General features: G+C 42.4%; 1 protein-coding gene and 1 long non-coding RNA gene across 3 annotated transcripts in view; one reads left to right on the top strand and one right to left on the bottom strand.

The window, feature by feature from the left end:
- The first annotated feature begins 968 nt into the window (after nt 1–968).
- Nucleotides 969–23,487, top strand: part of LOC119916229 (potassium voltage-gated channel subfamily C member 1-like) — a 50,995-nt gene continuing 28,476 nt past the window's right edge. The window contains exons 1-2 of one of the 2 annotated variants that reach the window (XM_038736163.1): nt 969–1,556; nt 9,066–9,753. In XM_038736163.1, coding sequence (XP_038592091.1) covers nt 9,133–9,753 — 621 coding nt within the window. In that variant the 5' untranslated portion in view covers nt 969–1,556; nt 9,066–9,132. The remainder of the gene's footprint in view (nt 1,557–9,065; nt 9,754–23,487) is intronic. The other variant, XM_038736164.1, reaches the window with a different exon arrangement.
- Nucleotides 14,414–15,011, bottom strand: LOC119916230. Its single transcript, XR_005447079.1, has 2 exons — nt 14,808–15,011; nt 14,414–14,600 (listed from the first exon to the last, which is right to left on the bottom strand). It is a non-coding gene; the product is annotated as an uncharacterized LOC119916230 (long non-coding RNA).

Raw genomic sequence — 23,487 nt, 5'->3', positions numbered from 1 at the left:
GTGGCTCTGTGTTTAGCACTGAGAAACCTGACCTTCCTACAGTAATAAAGGAAATGTGTGTAACAAAGGAAAGTCTTCTGTAGACGTAGCCTATTTAGAAACTGCTCTTTTACATATTTAATCTAACATTAACATAATCTCCTTTGAACTGATTCTAAATGCACTTTTAAAAAACTCCCACTCTGATCTTACAAGAACATTTATGGTCACAGGAAAATGCTACAGGCACCTAAGCAATTGCCTTTTGCCTTTTTAATGTTGTAATTTTTTACGAGGTAAACTCATTTTGTGTTTCCTGCCACTAAGTGCATCAGCAACAATGCGGATCATTGTACTTCCAATAGGTCTAAAACCAACAGGCTTTCTGCAAAAACAGTATCTGTAGTGCTCACAGTAGAGTTTTTCTGGTGAGAGGTGCAAAATGCATCCAAATAACAAGTCACTTAATGTTTCTTAAAGACACGGAAATAAATGCAAGTGCAAGTTCATCAAATGGTTGTCTGTATCTCTTCTTATTGTTCTGAACATATTACTCCATACTCACTGTCATATAACACAGCTGCTCCTCTGCTACCACATGACCGCTGATGTCAGCCAAGCCAGAGTCAAGGCTGGGAACCTGTAGACAAAATGGTGTTTGTGCGTCCAGTCCAGCAGAGTGAGCATGTGTGGGCAATGTAGGCTAAGTGTGGAAGGGGAAGGAAAGAGAAAAAGAACCAATTAAACAGATGGCAGTAAATCAACATAATGTTTCCTCTAATAGCCCTGGTGTGTGTATTTTATATATATATATATATATATATATATATATATATATATTTTTATTTTTTATTATTATTTTTTTTACAGCATATGTATATATGAAGTTCAGCAGCCATATGAGAAATTAGCCTCCGTATTCACCGGGGTCCTCCCACCCCTCTGTCTTCTTCTCTAATCCGCCCACATGTATCGTCTGAGGAAAAAAAATAGTGCAGAAGGTGACGCTCCTCCAAAGGAACAGAGAGAGGCACAGAGAGGGAAAGGCAATAAGAGAGAGGTGTCTACAGGCTGCATCTCCATTGAAACATTTGGAAGAGGGAGGCAGAGGAAGAGCTGAATGGTAGCTACACCCTGCGCCTGGAAGCGTAGAGACACTGTAACAAAGGCTGGCAATTATTTTTGGCAATAACAAAGAGGTGGGAGAGGGGCTCTGAAATCGAGGGAAATAGCAAAAAAAAAAAGACAAAAAAGAGAGCCAGTTTTCAGGGGGACTTCTGCTTCATTTCATCCGAAAGACTCATCCCTTGCCATCATCAGCATGACCATAAGCTATAAGTAACATTCGGCAATAACGGTGTCAAAACGAGGTTTTCAGCAACAGACGCGCGCAATCCTATTCTGATTTATTATAATCGGGGGGAAAAAAGATCAACTGAATGCCTGCGAGAAACTGGATACTCTTTGAAATCATAAGAAAGAGCGATCTAACAAAGAAAACTACATTGTGATTGATCTTTTAAGCTTGATGTGCGTGTTTCTGCACGCACTCGAAACGAACCTGAACCCAAAAGCAAGTGAGTATTAACCGTGTCTGTGTATATGTCTGTATTATGGTGGCTTTCTTCTGCGTTTATCCGTCTAATAACAGAGCATTTACTGGCCAGCAATAAAAGAAACAGAAAATATTTTAAAAAATACAGCGTCTAGCCTACATTCAACAAGTATCGTTTTATCAACAATAACTGCGATTATTTCCCCTGTAGCCTATTTGTGTTTTGATCAGTATCTGGAGAGATCAGAATGTGTGAATATTTTTCATATAGGAATCATAAATCTATTCACTGTATTTTTATTATTATTTCTAGCTGCTATAATACAAAGGGACTGTACTTTTACACAGTCATATTCTATTTAACCACTGATATGACGCCTAGAAATATAAATTATATAGATCTTAACATTCCTCTCATTGCACAAATGGTGGGTGTTTCCCCATCTACACCACTAGATCAGAGCAGTTTTATGCCTCTGAGGGAGAATGTGTGAGTGCATTCCTCTCGGCATCATTTTGTGTCTGTTTCTCAGTTTGCATTTGTGTGTTGCTTTTGTGCATTTGTATGCATGCATTTGTTTTACTTGCATGTGCCTTCAGTGTGTGTATGTGTGTTCTTGCAGCAGCGTGGCAGCACTGTGTCAAGGCCTGAAATGGAGGTTTGATGAAAAACCATAGGAGGAGGGTGAGAGAAGGCTGACACACAAACACACAGATGACAGAGGGAGAGCAGACAAAGGTGTGAGGAAGAGATGGACATGGGGATTGAGGGGTTGGGGGGCACAGGAAGGACACAACGTCACTGAGATCTCATCCACGAAGTGTGTGGGGGCAGCTAAATGTCTAGACATGGTCTTCTTCCCCTAAAGCCCCGCTACCACATCACCTATGCTCTGCCAACTTTCTCCATCTGCATTACACTGCATTACGCACAAAGTCTGTAGTTTCATAACGCCTCTTCTTCCTTCACTTTCCAGTGCATGCCTCACTTTTTCTGCCAACTGGCTCCAGCATGCTCTTCCCCTAATGGAAACTCTCTTCATCCATTTGCTCTCTCCCTGCCCCCACCCCCTGGCCCCCTCAATCCTGCATTATAAATCCACAGCTGATGCTATTTTTAGATTGAGGGTAACCCAGAAAACACCCCTTCGATTTTAGCAAAACAAAACAAAAAAAAAGCCTCCCCACCAGAGACAGTGGCATGCTCTCAGTCGATGTGATTGGTGGAGTGGTGATGGGGCTCGAAAGGAGGGCGCTGCTGTTTAATCAACGGGGGGGAATAAATCTATTTTGAGGCTGTGATTGAATTACGCATCTGTCGTGTCCTGGGTTTGTGTGTTCTTGCAACTGACCCTTCCTCTCTCCTTGGCCTTGATGGTTTCTCCCTCATCTCACATCTTCCTACCAGCTTCAGAGAACTTTCCCTCTGTCCTTCAACCGAGCTGATGCTGCCTTTTAAATACCCACCATCAAATCCTTGACCTTGAGGCTCACCTCCAGCTCACACTCCCTCTTTTCTCATCTCCTTGTTCTCTCATCCTACCATATTATTTCTTCACATTAAAACTCAACTTCTCTCCTTCTTCCTCGGCCGTTAAGAGTCTAATCTGTGGCTTCCCGAGTCCTCCTCTATGTCTAATCGCTGGGTAGTTCACAGGTCAGGAGTCAGTAATACTTCATCCCTCGTCCCGTTTGTCTGTCTGGCCCCGTGTACCACATCATTGCACTGCTGGATCATAATGGTCTTAATCATGCGGGAAGGGCAGTCTCATTAATTAGGAGTAGACAGGTTTAAATGACCTAAGAGAGAGTCGGGAGATGTGGGGGTTAAAGCTATTTGCACCTGATGCAAATTCTCTAAGAACCATATTTTAAAGCTGAATACTGAGGGGTATTAGTTCATATTTATCCAGGTCCAAAAATAGAGTTCCTGACATGACACACCATCCCATGGCTTTTTTTTAACATGCACTCAGTGCAGGATTTCAGGATTTTTCTGACCTCTCCTACACCAATCATTGCTCCTTGATGGAAGTTTTTGTACCTCTTCTTCCATCACTTACACTTGAAGTCTCATCCAGTGGGTATACCAAACCAAAAACTTCAACATTTACCCTCCTGTGGGCAGGAAGGATTTCAGTCATGGACACTTTCAGAGCTCTATTACAGGCTTCATCTCTGCTGGTCTATTCCTGAAAATGGCCTTATGTATTAATCATCCCCAGCCAGCTAAAAGGAGAAAGCCAGGAGCCCATGATTCTTTATACTCTCATAAAAAAAACAGTGGCTAGAGGGGATCAGAGCAAGGGAGTAGCATCAGCTTCTGGGTGGGGGGTCTCCATGCTGGTGTTGCTGAGTAGAGGAGCTGCCTCTGGTAGATTGGCCATTTCCTTTCTGCATGCTTAATTGATTGGCTGTTTAATTCATGTTCTGGGAATTGACCACTGGTGAGCTTTATTATGATGAGAAATGACTTGTTTTTTTTCTGCTCTGTGTACATTAGCTGTCTCGGAGCTACTGGGTCACTGTGTGGCCTCATTCAGTTTTCTTCTTTGCAAATGGACCCTGTTTTGCCTTTGCTCCATGCATTCATGACATGTTAATTCTTATTCATTCAATTCATACGCCACCTACCTCTCACCGCTATCACACATGCCACACACCTGGCTTCTTCTCTCCTGGCAGAGTTACACCATGAGGCGCAATGGCAGTTCTGGGGGAGGGGGGGGGGGGGCACTGTGTGGTGTGACACCGCACTAAAGGGGGAGGTGACCGCAGTGGCTTCACTCTGTTGCAGTGCCTCGCTTTCTCCTGTTGGGGTCTCCTCAACACTGGGGAGTGCGCGAGAGACGAGAGGAGAGGAGAGCAAGATAAGCAAGAGATGAGGGGGGAGAGGAATGAGGAAAGGAGGGAAGGAGGGAGGGAGGTGATATGGGTGGAACAGCGTGAAGCCTTGTGGTTATATCGTTTGAAGAGGTAGCGGGTGGGAAAAAATGGCTGCGCACCAGAAACACATACGTAATTTGTACTCACTCACTCACTCACTCACTCACACTCACTTGCCTGCAAAGCTTTCCTTTTCCCCAGTGATATTTTTGCCGCTCAGCTGTTTTACATCCCTACACTTGTTTTCCTTCCTCTCCACCTCTCTCTTAATCACTCTGCTGTTTCCTTTCCCTTATTAGTGTTGGTATTGCAAGAGTAATGTGCCCCCCCCTCCCCATTCAGGTGTTATCCTGAGCCACTGCAAGGTTTTTTTCTGTCTTCTCCCGTTCCTCCCCCACCTTTTTTCTCCCGTCTTTCATTTCCCCCCAAGATGGTGCATTCTCCTCTCTCTCCTCAACCGTACCCCCCCTTACTCTTTTTCTCCTCCTCTTTCCAACACCCCTACTTCGCCATCTCATCTCCCTTCCTCTGTCTCTCCCCCTCTCCCCATCTGTGATTGGTAAAGGTTTTTGTGTTTTCTGCCAACTGCTGGGTCTGTTCCGCATAGTCAGCACTCCTCCAAATTCCTCCCTTGCCTTCTCTCTTAGTCTCTCCCTCTCTCTCTCCCCCAGTTACTGCTACCGGTACCTCACAGTCAATGCATCCCATAATCCTGTGCTCCCTCCCCCCTCTTGCTGCAGTGTTTCTGCTAATATATATTAGCATCAGTGCAACCTTCGTGCGCGAGCCTTATGCATGCTTTCTCTCTTTCAGTCCCATTCTCACTGGATGTATCAGTCCACTGCAGAAATGGTCTCCTCTCCCTTAACGTTTATCTTGATTAAGCCTCATTTCACCCTCAAAATGGTTTCTTAGCCTGTTTGTTGCAGCCAGGTGTGTGTGTTAGCATCTCCCTCCCTCCTCTCTTCCCTCCTTCTCGCTTTCTTTACCCTTGTGTGTGTGAAGTGGTAAGGCAGTAGTGGCAGGTTGGCGCAGGACATGGTGGCCAAGGCAGGAAATGCTGCAGGAGAGAAAAAGGTGGAAGGGTGGTAGCGGTGGGGGGTTGTTTCTCCTCTGTGCTCCTCTGCCTGATCCCCTCTTCTTGCTTCAGTTTTAACCTCTTCCTCACGCATACTCTGCCTTTCTTCTCACCTCTGTGCTTTTTCTCATCTCCACTGGATCTCAACTTCCTTCCTCCATTTTACACCTGACGCTCACCTGCTGTATATTCAATAAACACCCTCCATACCTCTCCTTCTGATGCAGTCCACCTATGCTCTTTTTTTTCTTTTCTTCAAGCAGTTGCACTGCTGTCAGTGATTAAAGTGCTGAGACTGAAGAGATGTGCTTACTTCCCCCATTTTAAGCTCAAACTGCAGACATTCTCCTGAAATGCAACTAGAAAGCATTAAACACACATGCCCTGAACTCATTAAGATCAGTAATCTCGTCTTAATGACAGCTACTTTCAGTGAAACTTAAAATCCAACAGTGTAATCAGTTTTGAGGAAAGGGGTGGTGATGGTGTAATGGATAAGACTATGCCTTTGGTGTGAGAGACCTGTGTTCAATCCCCTACTGTGACCTATACACCAATGTGTCCCTGAGCAAGACACTTAACCCCTAGTTGCTCCAGAGGTGTGCGACCTCTAACGTGTATAGCAATTGTAAATCGCTTTGGATTAAATGTAATGTAAAAGGTGGGAGGGACCTAACAGCACCATATCCAAATTTGTTTTAATGCATAAAAGAATACTTTTAAAATCAGTAAGCTCACCACACATTACTCAGAGGGAACAAAAGGGCTCTTAACCACAGTTACAGACTTGTGGCTTTCCGTGTATAAAATATTCAATAACTCACAAACAAGCTACAGCTGACTATGAAGTGGAAGCAAGGGGTACAGACAAAGTGAGGCTAAAAAAATAAAGGCATTTTAGGGAGAAAAGTTTTACAGTGAGATTATAAAGGCTGCTCCTGGAAAAGTTTAGTATCCGGTTAGAGGGAGTTTGTCCCAGAGAGAGAGAGAGAGAGAGAGAGAGAGAGAGAGACAGAGAGGGAACGCTGCTGTCCATGGTGCTGAAATATTATCCATGCTACAACATGAGCGGTCCCTGCTGGAATGCTCTACAGGACAAAGCTGACTATGGACAAATATCTTTTTACATTCTCCATGTCAGACTTGACTTCCAAATTGTTTAGTTTTAGAAGTTATTGCAAGTTAGGACTTACTTACTAAGTGAAATGAGTCTTATCTTAGAGTTTTTAGTTGCAAATATGCACACAAACTACTTCACAACTCAGGATTTTTTTGTCAAGCAAGTAGATTTGATGCTCCAGCAGCAAACACTGCAAATACTTTGGATGATTGAGGGGGAAAAAGTAGAAATTAAAGGCATTTAACATTTGATCTTGATTTTTCTGATCTGTGCACACAAGATAACAACCATTGTAGTATTTGTCAACTGTGCACAGGACTAAATTTTATGCATTCATTTCCCCAAAATGACTGCGTACCCATGCAATAGCCTTGGTGTTAGCAGATCTTACCTGAGTGTTGTTACATCTTTTATTCCAGGATCTTCAAAAATGAAGAAAAAAAGGATGTTCATACCAAAATAAATTCCAAATAAAAATTAGAAAAAAAAATCAGAAACAACTACATTTCAGTAATACGATCTGAAGACACAGACAGCAAACTTTTCCATGGACAAAAAAGTTGCTCCTTCAGGTAAAACGTACAGTGAAATGATCAAAACAACAGCTAAACACAAGTACGGAAGAAAGACTGCAGTGTCCTGACATGACAGGAAGCAAAAGTCTGAGGGAGGGAGTTGACCCGAAGTGAAGGAAGCAGACTTTGGGAAGGGTAAAGAATTGGACAGGAGTGAAGCAAATGGAAGAAAGATGAATTAGGATAAAAATGCAGTGGGGGATTTAGGAGGGGGCGGGGAAGAAAGAGAAGAAGTGAAGAGAAAGAATGAGAAAGAGAGAGGGGCACTGGATAAGAATAAGGCCCTGTTGTGAGAGGAAGAAGAGGAGGAAGAAATGAAGCCTTGATTCTCCTCCTTCAATGAAATGTGATTCCTTTATGCGGAATATGAGAGTGAGCGAGGAAGAGAAAATGAAAGAGAGAGAGAGAGAGAGTGTAGGAAGGAGAGGGGGAGGGCCAGTGAGAGCTCACATGAGAGGAGGGGGGAGGAGGAGGAGAGTGGTGCATTTCTCTGAATAGAGAGAAAGGTTAACAACAAAGATACGGTGCATGTATGTGAAAGAGTGTCTTTTCTGAAGAATCGTGAACCCCCCCCCCGCCCCCCCAAAAGCTCGCGGGCGCATAATCTGACTTTGCTGGGAGAAGAAGGGGGGGGGGGGGGGGGGGGGGGGGGGCTGCAGCAGAATTCATTCACTTTTATAGTGCACTCTCCTTTTTCCGATACTCCCCCCTTCCTCCCCTACACTCTCTCTTCAACCCCCTTCTCCCATTAATAGGGGAACAGGGGAGAGACAATGTCACACTGTAACTGCCTCTAGGGTGCTGCATTCACTTTCTGGCCCCTTCGTCCCCATCTTCATGGCTTTTTTCCGAGCCTTCCCTATTTGCCTGGTTGTTCTGTCCTCTTCGATCCTTTCCCGGCAAAAAAATCTGATTTATGCCCCCCCCACCCCCTCGCTTTACATGTCTTTACACACACACACACACACACACACACACACACACACACACACACACACACACACACACACAGACGGGAGAAGTGGCAGGGAGAGCATTGACATAATTGTGCATCGCATGAATCTCAGTGCGGTCGGAGGGGGCTGCAGCAGTGTGTGTAGCACGCACATAGGCTGATTGAGGAGATCTAACATTAGTACGGACACCGCACTCTCGGGAGGCAATTAACACACACACACACACACACACACACACACGTTGCTGCGCCACCTTACGTCAGAGAGGCATTCTCGATGAAGAGGGGGGAAAAGAAGCAGGGAGATGGATCCCCAGTTTTCTTCACTTTATCCCATCCTTCTGTCACTCTTTCCTCCTCCTCCTCTTTCTCTCCCTAATCAGTGGCCTAATTAGGGAGAGGATTTGAATAAAAGCTGACTTGAGCGTCGACCAGATCAATTTAAAGATTGTTAGCTTAAGGAGAGCGCACAATGATGGATGGAATAATAGTTCAGCGGAGGGAATAGGGGATGGTTACAATGCTCCATGACCCCAGTCACATCACAGTGGCTTAAGGCTGGGGCATCTCCTCATCACTGTGGTGTCAACAGTCAGCCTGTGAGGATGTTGGCTCATGATAATGTGCTCAAAGCCACCTGCTTGTATGCATATGTAGCACTTAGTTGAAGGCATCTTTTTGCTCCAGGATGCTGTGTTAAAAAGAAGTCTGGCATCCCTCGGCACCCCCCCCCCATCCCCGTCACTCTGTGCACCTGCACAAGGTCATTTTTGTGCCCTTCCACCAGCTGATTATCAAGTGAATTATTGCACATACTGCTGACATTAGCGTGTGGTTCTTAATTTGTATTGCAATGTTGATAATCCATCTATTTCTCCCTTTTGCTAAAATTTCTGCCCTTTTTTCTCTCCCCGCAGACTCCTCAGACTCCTCCCTCCTCCTCCCTTCGGTTTCTCTCATCCTCTCCCTCCCCCTCGGTCCTCTATGCTCAGTTCGGTGTGTGTATCCTCTTTCAAAGGGCGCAAGGGTGGGAACAAGTCGTCCAACAAAGCATGTTACAGTGCAGACATGACTTGTCCGTCGGAAAGCGAGAAAATCGTGATAAACTGCGGGGGGGTGCGGCATGAGACCTACCGGAGCACCCTAAAAACGTTGCCCGGTACCCGCTTATCGTGGCTCACCGAGCCGGACGCGTTCAGCAACTTCGACTACGACCCCAAATTAGACGAGTTCTTCTTCGACCGCCACCCGTCAGTGTTTTCCTTCATCCTCAACTATTACCGCACCGGGAAGTTGCACTGTCCCAACGATGTGTGCGGACCTCTGTTCGAAGAGGAGCTGGCCTTCTGGGGCATCGATGAGACGGACGTGGAGGCGTGTTGCTGGATGAATTACAGGCAGCACCGGGATGCGGAGGAGGCGCTGGACAGCTTCGAGACTCCAGAACCGGACGCGCCGGACGACGACCCGGCTCTGGGCGGTGCGGATGGGGACTTGAAAAGACTGTGCATGCAGGAGGACGCGAGGAAAGCGGGCTGGTGGAAAACCTGGCAGCCCAGAATATGGGCACTGTTTGAAGACCCGTATTCTTCCAAATATGCCCGGGTGAGTTACCCATGTCTCTCCTGGTGGGGTGGGCAACTTGTTTCTATACTGTTGCATATTCTGCCTCGTGATATATCAGAGCACTGCTTGAGTCATGATAAGTTTTAAAAACTTTGTTTTTTAAATGTTCTGTCCACATTATCAGTGCTGATAAATCAGCCCCTCATAATTAACTGCAGGCTGACTGTTGGTATGTGTGTCCTCCCTGGCTGTACAGCTTGTGTTAAATGGCAGGATATAGACTTAGGCCTGATATTGAATAATTTATGTTGATAGCATAGGAAAATGGAAAATAATAGCCCATGGTATTATGGTAGATGGGTGCTAGGTGAAAATAACCAATGTTTTTGTCAAACACATCACTTCCGTGTCTTAATATATTGCACGCTTCAGACGAGCTGGACTCATACTGCCGTTTTTATTGCTATCGTAATTTCTATCGCAGTATTCTGCTACTCGAGCAGGTTTAACACATACATCTCTCCGAACGCTGCGTTTCCTGCATCCAAACGCCTTCATTAGGTCATATTTGTCCGTTTACGACATCAATTTCGCGTTAGTCTTATTTATTGTAGCACCGCACTGAGGAGGCTCATGCGACGCCGAATCGTCAGTGTTGAAGTGCATGTCTTTCCCCACATTTGCCCTTGGTAGTTCTACAGTCTGCTGGGTTGTTTTTTTTTTGCCAGTCCCCCCTGTCCCAGTTGAATGCTACATGCCTTTTACGCACGGATCTTCTTGACTGTTATGCATAACTTACTCCCATGTTGGAATACCTTTTATTGTTTGCATGTAAATAGTTAATGGTTTACTTCTTAAAAGCAAACGTTTGGTGGTATTTGATCATACAGGTGTATGAGTAACAAGTACTTCTGACTGTGTTTTTGATCGTTGGTACATGAAAACAGAGTTGATTTGTGGTTCTTATTTTCTCAGGCCCTCCTGTTACAGACAAATCCAGCTGCTTGATCACAGCTGCTTTGATTTGCATTGTTTTTTTTTATATCCTGTGATACAGTTTGATCATCCTTGTTTTGCACCCTTTCTGTAAATTTTATTAGTATATGAGGGCCCATAGATATTGTGAAAGCATGCACACTGTAGGTGCACATGCAAAACCATAACCCTAACCCTAACCCAAAACCAGGTATTGCTCTAGATACCCAGATTCAGTTCCCTCCAAAGGAAGCAGAAAGTGCCGGGCTGTGACAGACAGTCTGGTTCAGGCCACCCGATCCGCCTCTCTGGACTCGGGATCAGGCAGGAAGTGCTTCTCTAAATGTCACTCTCATCCCAATCGGATTGATTTCTTACTATCCCACCCCTCTCTACCTCTACTCATTGCAACAAAACAGCTCCCAGTGGGCTAGTTCTTTACAGAATGTCCAAATGTTGCATGAGAGGGAGACGGCTTCAGGGTATGGATATTTCAGATCACATCCTAGATATGAGAAGAGTGAGGCAAAAACATAGGCTTCAAATGTGCATGGTATTTGGTGCTGAATTCTGAATGATAATACAGCAAGAGGAGGCAGCATTTGCGGCATTGCCATACCTTGGATTCAAGCTACTGTAGCTGCTGCCTAGCTGCTAGAATGCTGTATATTATATAATGTACAGTTTTACACCACATGCACTAGTTACAGTGACCAAGATCTCATGAATCATACAAAAGCTAACATTGATTGAGTGTGATGGTTGCAGATGGTGGTGTGTGCGACACCATGTTGGGGTTGTGCAGAGTACAGAGCAGGTAGTAGGTGGGATTCATTTCAGTGGCTGCACAAAACTGGCTCTATTTGTGGGTGAATGCAGCCCCATTTCTCTCTGTGTAAGTCTAATATGCCGGCGCTATACGTCAAACAGCGTTGTGACCCAGATCGCTCATTTTTTCCACCCTCGCTCTTTCTAAAAGTATCCTGTCCAACGTGGCAGAGCCTTTTGGTCTGTTGCTCCTGAGAGATGCAAATTATATGTGAAGAGAAAAGATGGAGGGAGAGGCTAGGACAGAAAAAAAATATGAGATGCTGATGTGGAAATACAATGAGACAGATGAGAGAGAGACAGAGGGAAGGAGAGGGAGATGAGAGGAAATAAAGGGAGACAGGAGGAGAGACATTACTCTAATGATTTAAGGGGTTTTTGTTTGCACGGCTGTGATGTAACGCATCAGCAATCAATGTTTCGATCAGAACGTTCGACACTTATGCGGTGCTTTGAAAAAAAACCCCTCACCTCCTTCGTTGCTCATGATCGTGTGAGGCTCGCTCGCGGATCTACCGTGGTGGCACACACATGTACAAACACACGCATGCTGGTGTCTGTGCTGGCTTTTCTGCTGCAGTAGACACGGGAGAGAGGAGGGGGAGCACTGGAGGAATAGAAAAGAGGTGGAGGTGGAGGGGGGTGAGTGAAAGGGATAGACAGAGCGAGGGAAATGGAGATTGGGGAGATGGTTGGAGAGAAATAGAGGGAAAAGGGACTCACTGGGAGCCTGAGAGGCACACAGAGAGAGAATGAGGAAGACGAAGAGGAGGAAAAGGGGGGGTATCAAGATAAACAGGGAAGAGGTGACAACTACAGAGAGAGAGAGAGAGAGACGTTGCTTGATGGGGGTGGGGACCCTTCTCTTAGCATCTTCGATTATCTGTGAAGGCTTGAGCCATCCAATCTTCCTACCCCGGCCGTGCTGCCTGCCTATTGATTGATAATCAATTGATTATCTTTTTGTTTGTTTTAAAAGCCATTTTCTCTTTCTATATCACCTCTTTAAATATGACAATGCGAGGATGCGAATATGAGGGATTTATTCTGCTCTATTGGATGGCAACATGACTGTTAACCCATTGCCAAAATTTATGGTTGTGTATGGGTCTGTTTGATAAGGTGTTATACAATACGATGTGCATCTGATTTTTTTATTGATCCGTACCTGGTTGACATAGATTTCGCGGTGCAGCTAAGACGACATGGAGCTGTTAAATCAAGTTTGAGAGATTTTGATGGTGGCCCATTTTCAAACTTACTGTTTTAAACTCTAATCTGCCTGAATGGCAATGATCCTAATTGATTAACCAAGGATCCAGTGGCATTGATGAACTGCGGTTATTGTTTTGTCAGTGTTTTATTAGGTAATCTAATTTGATGTAATTCAGTTGTCACTCAGCATGTTAAATATGTGGTGTTAAACCAAGACGAAGAAGACGTTATTTGATGGTCGTAGAAAATAGCTCTTAAGATACAGGAACTTTTGTAAAAACGAAATAGTACAAGTACTAAGGATGAAGAAGAATATGAATAAGGAATATTGAAGGTTTCAGTGTTGTTAATTTGTCAGGTGTAAGTTATATACACACATATAAAGAAAAAAGCTTTAATTAGGTATAAACCAGTCAATCTGTGGACATCAAAAGTCTGTATAAAGAGGTTAAGTTGAAAGCATGAGACACACTGTTCATTAAATTCATTAAAGTGTAAATTCTTGCAGAAATAGAAATATGAGATGCAAAATTTAGTACTGTCTTCTTTAAAAAAAAACACTTTGACCACCTGAAACATTTTCTACCTTATAAAATCCACTGCATGCTCTCTGGATGTTGTCTTATAATGTAGTCCCAGAGATTTAGCTGTGTTTTGGTCACTTCAGTTTTGCACCAGAAGGGCACAGTTGTCTTTGTCAGCAATCTCCTAACAAAGCAACATTTGTAGCTCAGCATGTACAAGATGCCCCTTTTGCCCCCTCCAAATCGGACTTTGTGTGCCTGTATTTGATTAATTTTGTCGGCGCAGTGATGTGTCCAGTCCCTCCCTGAAGGTCATGTCTTGTGGTTCATTGTTTGCTGTTCTTGTCCACAGTGTTCAGTGCTGGAGCGCACAATGCTGTCATAAACACAAATGTGACCTGCCACAATGCCGGACTGCCTCAGAACAGGTCGTTTCCGGGTAGAAAATCACTGTGCTGGACAGGCAATAAAAAATCTATTGATAGGCTTGTTAGTTTATGTATAGATATGATGTTGGGGCGGAAAAGAAGATTGGAAGAAGGTTTGGGTGACATTACCAGTTTTGCCAGGGACATGGCATCACATTTCTAGGGGAGAAGACCTTGTGACAGAGACAATGAGCTCTGTTTGGAAAGACAATAGTATGGTTTCCAAATAGCCACTTGTGTCGGTAAGGTCTTACATTTTCAGTTTCAATAAAGCATGCTGTCCTCTTTTGATTTTTACCAGTATCAAGACCCTTATTTTTACTATATATTATATATATATATATATATTTTTTACTATACTAGGTCACTTCTAATTTTGAATAGTCTTGTGAGATTTTTTTGCATTAGTTTTGTGAAGCCACGTCGTTCCATGTACCTATACCTACCTCCCAAATCTAGTCAGAGCTTAATGGGAACTGTGGTGGGGTGACTTGTTTGTGTAGGTCTCAGCCAATCACAGCACACCCTGGATTCCTTTGTTATCTGTTGAGAGTTAAAGTTAAAACGACCACCACTATCATTACCTGCATCTTAAAAGAAAAAGTTGCATCTCACTGTAAATCTGCAACAATGACATCCTTCTCCTTGTGTAAAAACACCCTGATTGAACCTCAAAGCTTTGGCTTCCTTCACCAGTGTCCCGGTGTGAACGATGATGTGAAATCGAGATGATTTATCATTACTTTAATGGTGCTCTTTTGTGAACTGAAAAGGCCTAAAGTTCATTGAATTAAACTTTTACTTTCAGCAGTTGGGTTTGGTATTTGTGCTTCCAAGTTGTTTCCATTCAAACCCCGGCTGCGCTCAAAGGCCTATTTCCAACTTCCATTCTTGTTCCTTTCCCTGTGGGCTGCATCTGAAAATAGCAAAGAGAGGGAAAGAAGGCCTTAATTTCATTCGCTGGTTGCAAATCTATTCTTCCAGAACTGTTGAGAGGATGAGAATACTTGAATAACAATTCACTTACACCAGAAAATGGCTAAAGCACCAAACCTGTCTTGAGAGAAAAAAAGCGGGAGATATTCTTAAGTACTCACATAGTTTATTAAGGTAAACTGCTTACCTCAAGCAGTAGACAGGGGTGTAATAATTAATCAACCTGCCTTTCCTGTGCCTGCAATTGTTAAATGTATCGTGTGTTCTGTTTCAATTTTCCCTGACAAGGCCATGTTGTGTTTGCATCCTCGGACGTCCCAGTCCCTGTTTGCTGCCTTGTAACTTGAGTGCTGTCTGTTGGCGATACTTTACTGGATAAATGCTTGATGTCTCATAACAAGGGCAGATACATGCTCTTTGTGTGAAGTAAGTTAGTAGACCTTTAAAGGGGTAAAAACAGAAAAAAAGCAGTGTTTAATTTGGATTTACAATACAATATGTATTGTGAATACATAGTCTCTCTTAGTGGTAGCATTAGTTAAAGTCTTCTGGGTGGTAATGGCCTGCTGTCATCGTTCAGTTTAAGTCCGTGGCGGATCAAAAAAATAAAGAGAGTTGAATTTGAGAAGCTTTCCCGGTCTTACTGTTAAATGGATAGTTCAACATTTTGCGTAATACACATATTCACTTTCTTCTGCTAAGAGTTAGATGAGAGGATTGATACCACTCTCATGTCTGTATGGTAAATATGTAGCAACAGCAAGCAGGTGGTTAGCTTAGTTTAGCATGAACACTGGAAACAGCCAGCTAGCCTGGCTGTGTACAAAATCTGAGCTTGCTCAGAGGGATGAAATAATCAGACACATTGTTAAACAGAAAATTGTCATTTTCACAATTTTTTGTGGAGTAAACTAACGAGATATAACTTGTTAATTAGGGAGCTTTAGAGGGCTTAAGTTACCTTTGGACAGCCAGGCTAGCTGTTTCCAGCTAAGCTAAGCGGCTGCTGGCTGTGGCTACATATTTACCGTACAGACAAGAGAGTGGTATCGATCTTCTCATCTAACTCTCAGCAAGAAAGCAAATAAGTATATTTTCCAAAATGTCAACCTACATGCTTTAAGTATGACATTACATTTCAGACAGAAGCATTTCACATGTTGTGTGATTATGTTGCAAAAATTGCTTTCCCTTCATTCCAGATACCTTTCTGTTCTCTTTATGTCCTTCTCAGCAATCTCCCTCCTCCTCCACCTCGGTCCATTTAGCCATGCTGGTTAAGTGCTGAATCAGTGTTCCACACCATGGAGGACAGTCAATTAGCTGGACCTTGTGGTAAACCTAGAAATTTTGCCCTTATGCTCTGGAATCAAAATGATTCAGGACACTTGCATGGTGGAGAGCTTACACAGTGCCAGAGCCGATTAGAGTGGTGGGAGTTTGAATTCTCTAAATGGGGCAAATCTTCTCAAATCATATGAGCGAGGAGTGTATTGTGTACTATAGACAAACACACCGGCACACACATAAGTACATGTATATGTAAACAAACAAGTAAGTACACAGTGTGCACATACTGAGAGAAAAATGTATTAATTGCGTGCTGAATCAAAAGTCTTCTCACTGCATCAAGATAGTCAATTATTCATAAGCAATATCCAGCACACACTCTAACTAAAGACAGACTTAAGTAGTGCTGTGCTATATCATATCAGAATCATTTTTAATATGATAAAAAAATTCATATTGCATACAGAAATATTCTGAATTCCGACTTGTTGATGTTATGTAATCATACCTTTACACGGTGCAACAACAAGCAAGGCTCAAAGTGAAAGTAACAAGCTACCAGCTCAACGGTGGAGGAGTTACTTCCAAAAAAGGGGAGCGACGTCAGTAGTAATGTAGTGTAGTAGTGTAAGTGGTCTGGTTACAAAACATCAGATGTATAACAAACCATGGTAACATGTAAGAAATGCAAGAAGACAGTAACTACAAAAGGGGCAATACAACAAACATATTTCACCATTGTGATATAGAAACACATTTACCCACTTTGCTTACAACAACGCATCTTACATTTGACCCCCTCTAACACCTGGCTGAACATAAATCACTCTCAGTACACTCACCTTTACACACTGGGCCATACTCTGTAAGTGTAGCTGCCCATAAACCATTCAGCTGAATGTTCACACTTACAGCACACAGATAAATCACTTCATGTGACACGCCTCCCCGTGTAACCCTGCAGATAACTCTCACACATCCAGAAACATACAATTTGATACCTTCAAATAGCTTTTTTTTTATCTGACCAACATTTACAAACACCAAAGATATTGCATTTGAAATAATAATAATAATAATAACACAAATCAACACATATTTGAAGTTAGAATGATTCTGATTTTTACCTAATAAATGACGTAAATGGTTCATTAATACTCAAAAATGATTTATTTTCTATTTTCTGACTAATTGTTTAATCGACTTTCTTTACTGATGATGTTACAGTCATACAACTAAATAACAATTTACGACATTGGTGTCTAAGCATTTTGAAATTTCTTAAATAAAATGTCATATTTAAAAAAAGCAAAAACTCAATGCTTTTCCATCGTTCCTAGGGCTGCAAATATCAATATTTTTTATTAACTGTCAATCTGTTGATTATTTTCTCAAATAATCAATTAACCATTTGGTCTAGGTGATGTCATCAAGTTGCTTGTTTTGTCTGACAACCTGAATATATGCTGTCCACTATCACATAACACAAAGAAGGGCAGCAAACATTCACAATTAAGAAATATCTAGTCCAGGGAAGTTTTGTTTGAAAAATTAATCAAACAATTAATTTATTGTCAAAATAGTGTCCTGTTGTGCAACCCATCGACTAATTGCTTTAGCTCTACTCGTGACAATTTTCTTGATTCATTGTTTAGTCTACAAAATGTCAGAAAATAGTGGAAAATGTCCATCAAAATTTCCCAGAGTTCAAACTAATGAAAACCAGCAAGCATGCACATTTGATAAGCTGAAACCAGTAAAATGTTGGTATATTTGCTAAAAATGAGTTAAAGGAGCCCATTATCAAATATGTTTCTGATTTGTACTCTTTCTGAACAAGTCGCACATATATAAGGCAAAACTAATGTGCTGATGGTTACCATGTTGTTGTTAACCTACCACAAGAGGAGAGACTCTGCTCCCAGTGTGACAGGGGACAGGTAGAGCTACACTTTCTAATCTCATGCCCCAAATATAAAACACACACATGTCTCCTCATGCCATGAAGTGAGGACAACCAGTGGAACCTCAGACTGACAAATAATTGTACAGATTTTCAAATTATTATTATTTTGATCGTTTGATATTTTAGTAATTGTTTTGTTTTTACATTTGACACTGATTTAATTAATTTTTTTTTATTTTATTATTATTTTTTAATCAATTAATTATTTTTTGTCTATTAATATATACACACACACACATTACTGTTTCATTTATTTATTTTTTTTATTTTTTAATATATTTTATTTTTTAACACACACACGCTTACTGTTTTATTTATTTATTTTAATTTTAATATATTTTTATTTTTTTAACACACACACAAACTTACTGTTTTATTTATTTATTTTATTTTTAATATATATATTTTTTAACACACACAAACGCACACACGCTGTTTTATTTTATTTTATTTTATTTTTTTAATCACACACATGCTTACTGTTTTATTTATTTATTTTATTTTTAATATATTTTTATTTTTTTAACACACACACACGCTTACTGTTTTTTTTAAACACACACACACACACAGACACACACACACACACACACACGCTTACTGTTTTATTTACTTATTTTATTTAAATTTTTAATATTTCTTCATTTTTTTTTTAACACAAACACACATACGCTTTGATTACTTTACGCTTTAATAACTTGTTTAATGAAATGTATGGGGTTGATTGTTCTTATGTTGTATGTATGATGCTTTGGCAATGTTGTTACACGTTCATGCCAATAAAGCTAATTTGAATTGAATTGAATTGAATTGTTAACACATCTGTTAAACAGTTTTGTCTATGTGCGGTTGGTCACGTGTTGTTACCCTGTGGCAGTCAAACTGTATCCCTGCTCATTCCCTTGGAAAATGACACTGGAGGGCGTCACTGGGACAATTCCTGCATGACCATCTGTTTCCTTGTGATGATCTCTCCTGTCCAAGTGGCAGCAGAGTGGAAGCAGAGCGAATGGCTTTTTTAAATGGAAAATGGGATCTAGAGAAGTGTGTAGATGTGTGAGATGTATCACAATGTCCTGTGGAGGTTTGTTGAGATCAGGACATTCTCTCAAAATCCATCTGTTTCATAACTTCTAACTAACTACTGAATAGCTTGACATTGAAAGGTTGACATTTTGGATATATGTAGTGCTTTTGTTGACGAAAAAGTCCGTTGTCAATGTCCCATGACGTTTCATTTCCTCTTTTATGATGGAGCTATGAGGTCTTATGAACGAAGCACAGAGGGACAAAGACAGAGGTTTAGAGGGTGAGGATGGGGGAGCGGGGTTAGAAAAAGAAGAGGAGGATGCATGAAGTCAGTCGGTCATTACAGCTATTAAAACAGGGACAGCTTTGCCAAACTTGCTTTACGTGTCTCAAACATTGCAAGCAGGACAGGAGAGGAGGGATGGAGAAATAGGTGAGGAAGGGCAGAAAAACGGAGGATTGGCTGAGAAAGAGGAGGATTGCGTCGCGAGAACAAATAACATGCTGCAGTAATCTGTTGTGAATTCAAAGCAGGTGAGAGGGAACAGACACATGTACAGTTCACTCACCTCCACACAATTTTTGTTTGTCTTCAGAAATGTTTGACAGGACTGCAGCGGGAATTAAATGGAGGGGACCTGAACACTGCAGAGCAGATACAACACTGTGACATGTCGACTGTGTGCGTGTGTGTGTGTGTGTGTGTGTGTGTGTGTGTGTGTGTGTGTGTGTGTGTGTGTGTGCGTGAGTGTGTGTGTGTAGGAGAGCTAGCAGATCCAACTGTAGCGTGTCAAGTAGTTGAGCCATTCAAGGTATGTTGCATTGTGATTGGAATTTTCACTTCCAAGAGCGCTGACCTCTGAGAGTCAGTGTTTTTAGCAATCAGAAAATAAATAAAGTATATGCAAGGGTTACCTAGAGCAGAAGCTAATTATATCTCAAAGTTCAGTGCCACCTCTCTCCAGCGCTCCTCCTCCTTCATCTCCTCCCGCACTCAGGAGTTTGATGAGCTGGATGCATAAGTATGAGACTCGCACAGCATGTAGCCACGTATTTTGCACATATGCAGTTATGCAGCACATGCAACCATGCCGGTACGTCACTCCTCTCTGCCTGTTCCTGCATCTACTTCTACCAGTCCCACCCTTTTCCACGTCTCACCTCTCCTGCCCTTCCACATCCTGCAGTGTCCCGTGTTGGGTGCTGGGTGACCCCTAGCAGGGGCTCGCAATTTAATGCTTTAACGGCCTGTCCTGGCTCGGACGTCCTCCACCCATGTCAATTGTATTTCCCTTCAGGCTGCAGTTTCTCTGGGACAGAAAAAGGGGTCACAAGAATTTGATATCTCCTCTGCTATTGTTTTCTGCCCATTGTCAGTTTGTTATTATTAACTGCCATGGATCCCCTCTTTGAAATAAGGGCTACGAGATCAGTGCACGTTGAAATCTAGACTATTCTACAATGGTAGAACCACCACAAACAAAAAATAACTCATGTTATTGCAGTAGAAGGAGGTGTGCCTAGGGTTTTATTTGCAACAATTTAACTCATGTAGCAATAACATGATCACTCAATTTATCAATAATGTATCCACTGCTTAGTTGATTTATCAGTGACATTCCAAACATTTCCTGACAACTGCTTAAATTTGAAGATTTATCTGCTTTTCCTTATTTTAGTAAATGCAATAACTGATTTTTGTGATGACTTAGGAACAGCAGTGACGAGCTGTAAATACAGCACTAACATATTTTAAGTCGATATGACAAACTTGTTAGCAAACAGCTGCCTGTTTCCACATACAGAGCAACATTAGCATTCATTTGGACCTCTGTGTCCACCTGATAAACGTAGGTTCAACATTCACTCTCTATTAGCTCTACTATGTTCACCAGCTAGACGCTAACATCGCCTGTCTGCCGTTTGGTGCTGAGCAGGTAACATACAGCTGGTTTATCTGAGCTTTTTTTTGTTGTTGTTGCCGAAAACAGCTTCTACAAAACAGTTGAAGGTGTGGGCCGTCAACCAAAACAATGAGTTGAAAAACACTTAAACTGTCCATCGAGCTGAGGGGAACTGTAGAATCAGGGAATAATATTCTGTGGGTTCATCACCTTGTATGAACCCCTTTCAAATACAAGTGGTCAAAAATATTGGTTACAGGTGCTTTAAAATCAATAACGGATGATCATTGGCTTTCTATGTAGTATTAACTGTATTTAATGGACTTGTAACTGTATTTTTGTAATGCAAAATCATGGTCTGGACTCTGTAACTGTGGTTTACATTATTTGACACATTTCATGGACAGCATTAAACTCACATGAGGAAGCCTTGAGGTTGAGGGGTCATAAACGGCTAAAAGCCACTAAAGTAATTTATAATTCAACTGAGAAAAAAATGCAACACTAAAAAAAAAACGAGACATCTTTTCTGTACACTCTCTCTTTGCCCTTTCACTCAATTATACTGCCTGTCCATTTCACACGCCATGTCCCTAAAGGGAACTCTCTCTCTCTCTCTTTTGACTTTTTTTTGTAATCTCAGCCTAAAGTAGCAAAACCCTTCAATCACTCTGCAGTGTTTCTCAGAACATAACAGCGATGACAACAGTGATAATGATGGCACAAGTGAAGGCTATTCCTGTAACCCACCCAAGGTTATACTTACCCTGCACACTAAGTGGCTACTTTGGAAGTCTCTGAGTGATGGCCACATTCATTCACCTAAGATAATAGATTAATCACCTGATCCCAGTTTGAGCCATTCTTCGGGTTGCCCTTCGGGAGAACGTTCTGTATTTCACATAGTTTAAATGTTCATTTTTCATGCTTCATTCATGTGCAGATTCCAGATCATCCTTCAATGTCTTCTTATCATTGCTGACTCTGCAGCAGTGGTCGCTCATTTGCTCTGCCCTCTGGGAAAGACTGCACCTCCTCTGTCTTACCGGGAGCTGCTCGTCATACTAATGCTAATCAAGCATCCTCATCAATGTACATGTTGTACAATATACAACAAAAGCACTGTTAATAAGAAGCAAAATCCTTTTTTCCCCCCTTTACATCTATGTCAAGGTCACTCACCCTCGACCTTCCACCTGTTAACCTCTCGTTGAACAATCAGCAGCCGGACCGAGTGATCACAATTTGGCTTGTTCTTGCTCCTCTGCATTCAGCCCGTTACCCTCAGCTGTAGGAGCAGTATTTGGCTTAGTCCTGTCCTTGGTGCCTGTAAGCAGAGGCTAACGCAGTGGTTGTCATGGTGACAGAGAGCCAGGCAGGGCTGTGGTAATACTGTAATGATAAAGCTCTTCTGGATGGTGCCGCAGTAAACACAGCGCCACTAGGGTCCCGTTAAGGAAGAGCGCAGCACACCGCCGTGCATGCAAAAACACCCGTAGGGCTAATATCAGCTCTGGCAATCTCTCCTTGGTTATATCACTTACATGCTCTCCCAACACCTCCTTTTTTTATCTCTTTATTGCACTCTCACTCACACAATGCCCTGCTCTCTCCCCTTGATTGGTGAGATTCCCATCATTGTCTTCCTTCCTCTGCTCATCTTTTCATCTCCTTTCCCTCCATTCCTTTACTCTCTCTCCTTCATTCAGCCATCAAGGCACAATAAATTGCTCTCTATCATCAACTTCCTTTCACAGTTGGCCGTTCTCTATCTCTTTCTCTCTCTCTCAGATGCTCTTTCTCATTCGCTTCACTCTCCCCCCATCTCTGACTCCTGCTCTTTTAAATTTATGTTGATGATATTTCCGAATCTAATTTCAGAGTCTAGAGAGCGAATTGGGCCTTGAAGGTCATTGGGCTGCAGGTGTCACGCATGGTAGCTTTACTGTAGGGAATTCAACGCATTCAAGCTTCACGCCAATATTACAGTGTGCCTCTGAATCGTATATTCAGAGCATTAACATGGCTGTCCAGTCCAGTACACACACACACACACACACACGCACACACCCCTTCATGTTGCAGTGAGGAGAGGGATGAAGTGAGAGAATGCAGACAAAGTGCCTGAGGAGGTAAATAAGTGTGAAGTGACAAATTGCTACTCCTCCTTTTATCATCTTCCTCCACCTCTTTCTTTCTCTCCGTCTCTCTCCGCTCATCCTTCTCCATCACCTTAATACAGTGCTCATGTAGTTACCGCTCACAATCTGGGATTGGCAAGTGTGCACTCACATCTCCTGTGCCTATAGGCTGTTTGTGTCTCTCACACATTGTGACGTATGTCCACACACACACACACACACGCACACTTGTGCCATGCACTTATGCCAACACATGTGGCATATACAGTATACACACAGACCCATCCACAACGGTGTGCTACATGCAGATTTGATGAACAGCTTTAAGTGCATAATGTTCAAGCAGTTGGAGTGCTTCTCTGTCACCCCTCACTCACAGCAGATCTCTGCTTGACATGCTGCTGCATATTTAAAGAGGACTGGCTGCTGTGATGGATTGATCAATACTGATTTGATGTTCAGATGTACAGTGTAATCCACTGCGCTCTGCAATCTTGAAACACTGCATCGTTTAATTACTGAAACTGAGAATGAACC

This window comes from Micropterus salmoides, unplaced genomic scaffold, assembly GCF_014851395.1.
Source record: "Micropterus salmoides isolate LMB-PRFRI ecotype aquatic unplaced genomic scaffold, ASM1485139v1 Ms_hic_scaffold_21, whole genome shotgun sequence".
Taxonomy (NCBI): domain Eukaryota; kingdom Metazoa; phylum Chordata; class Actinopteri; order Centrarchiformes; family Centrarchidae; genus Micropterus; species Micropterus salmoides.
This window is presented reverse-complemented; position numbering and strand designations above follow the sequence as displayed.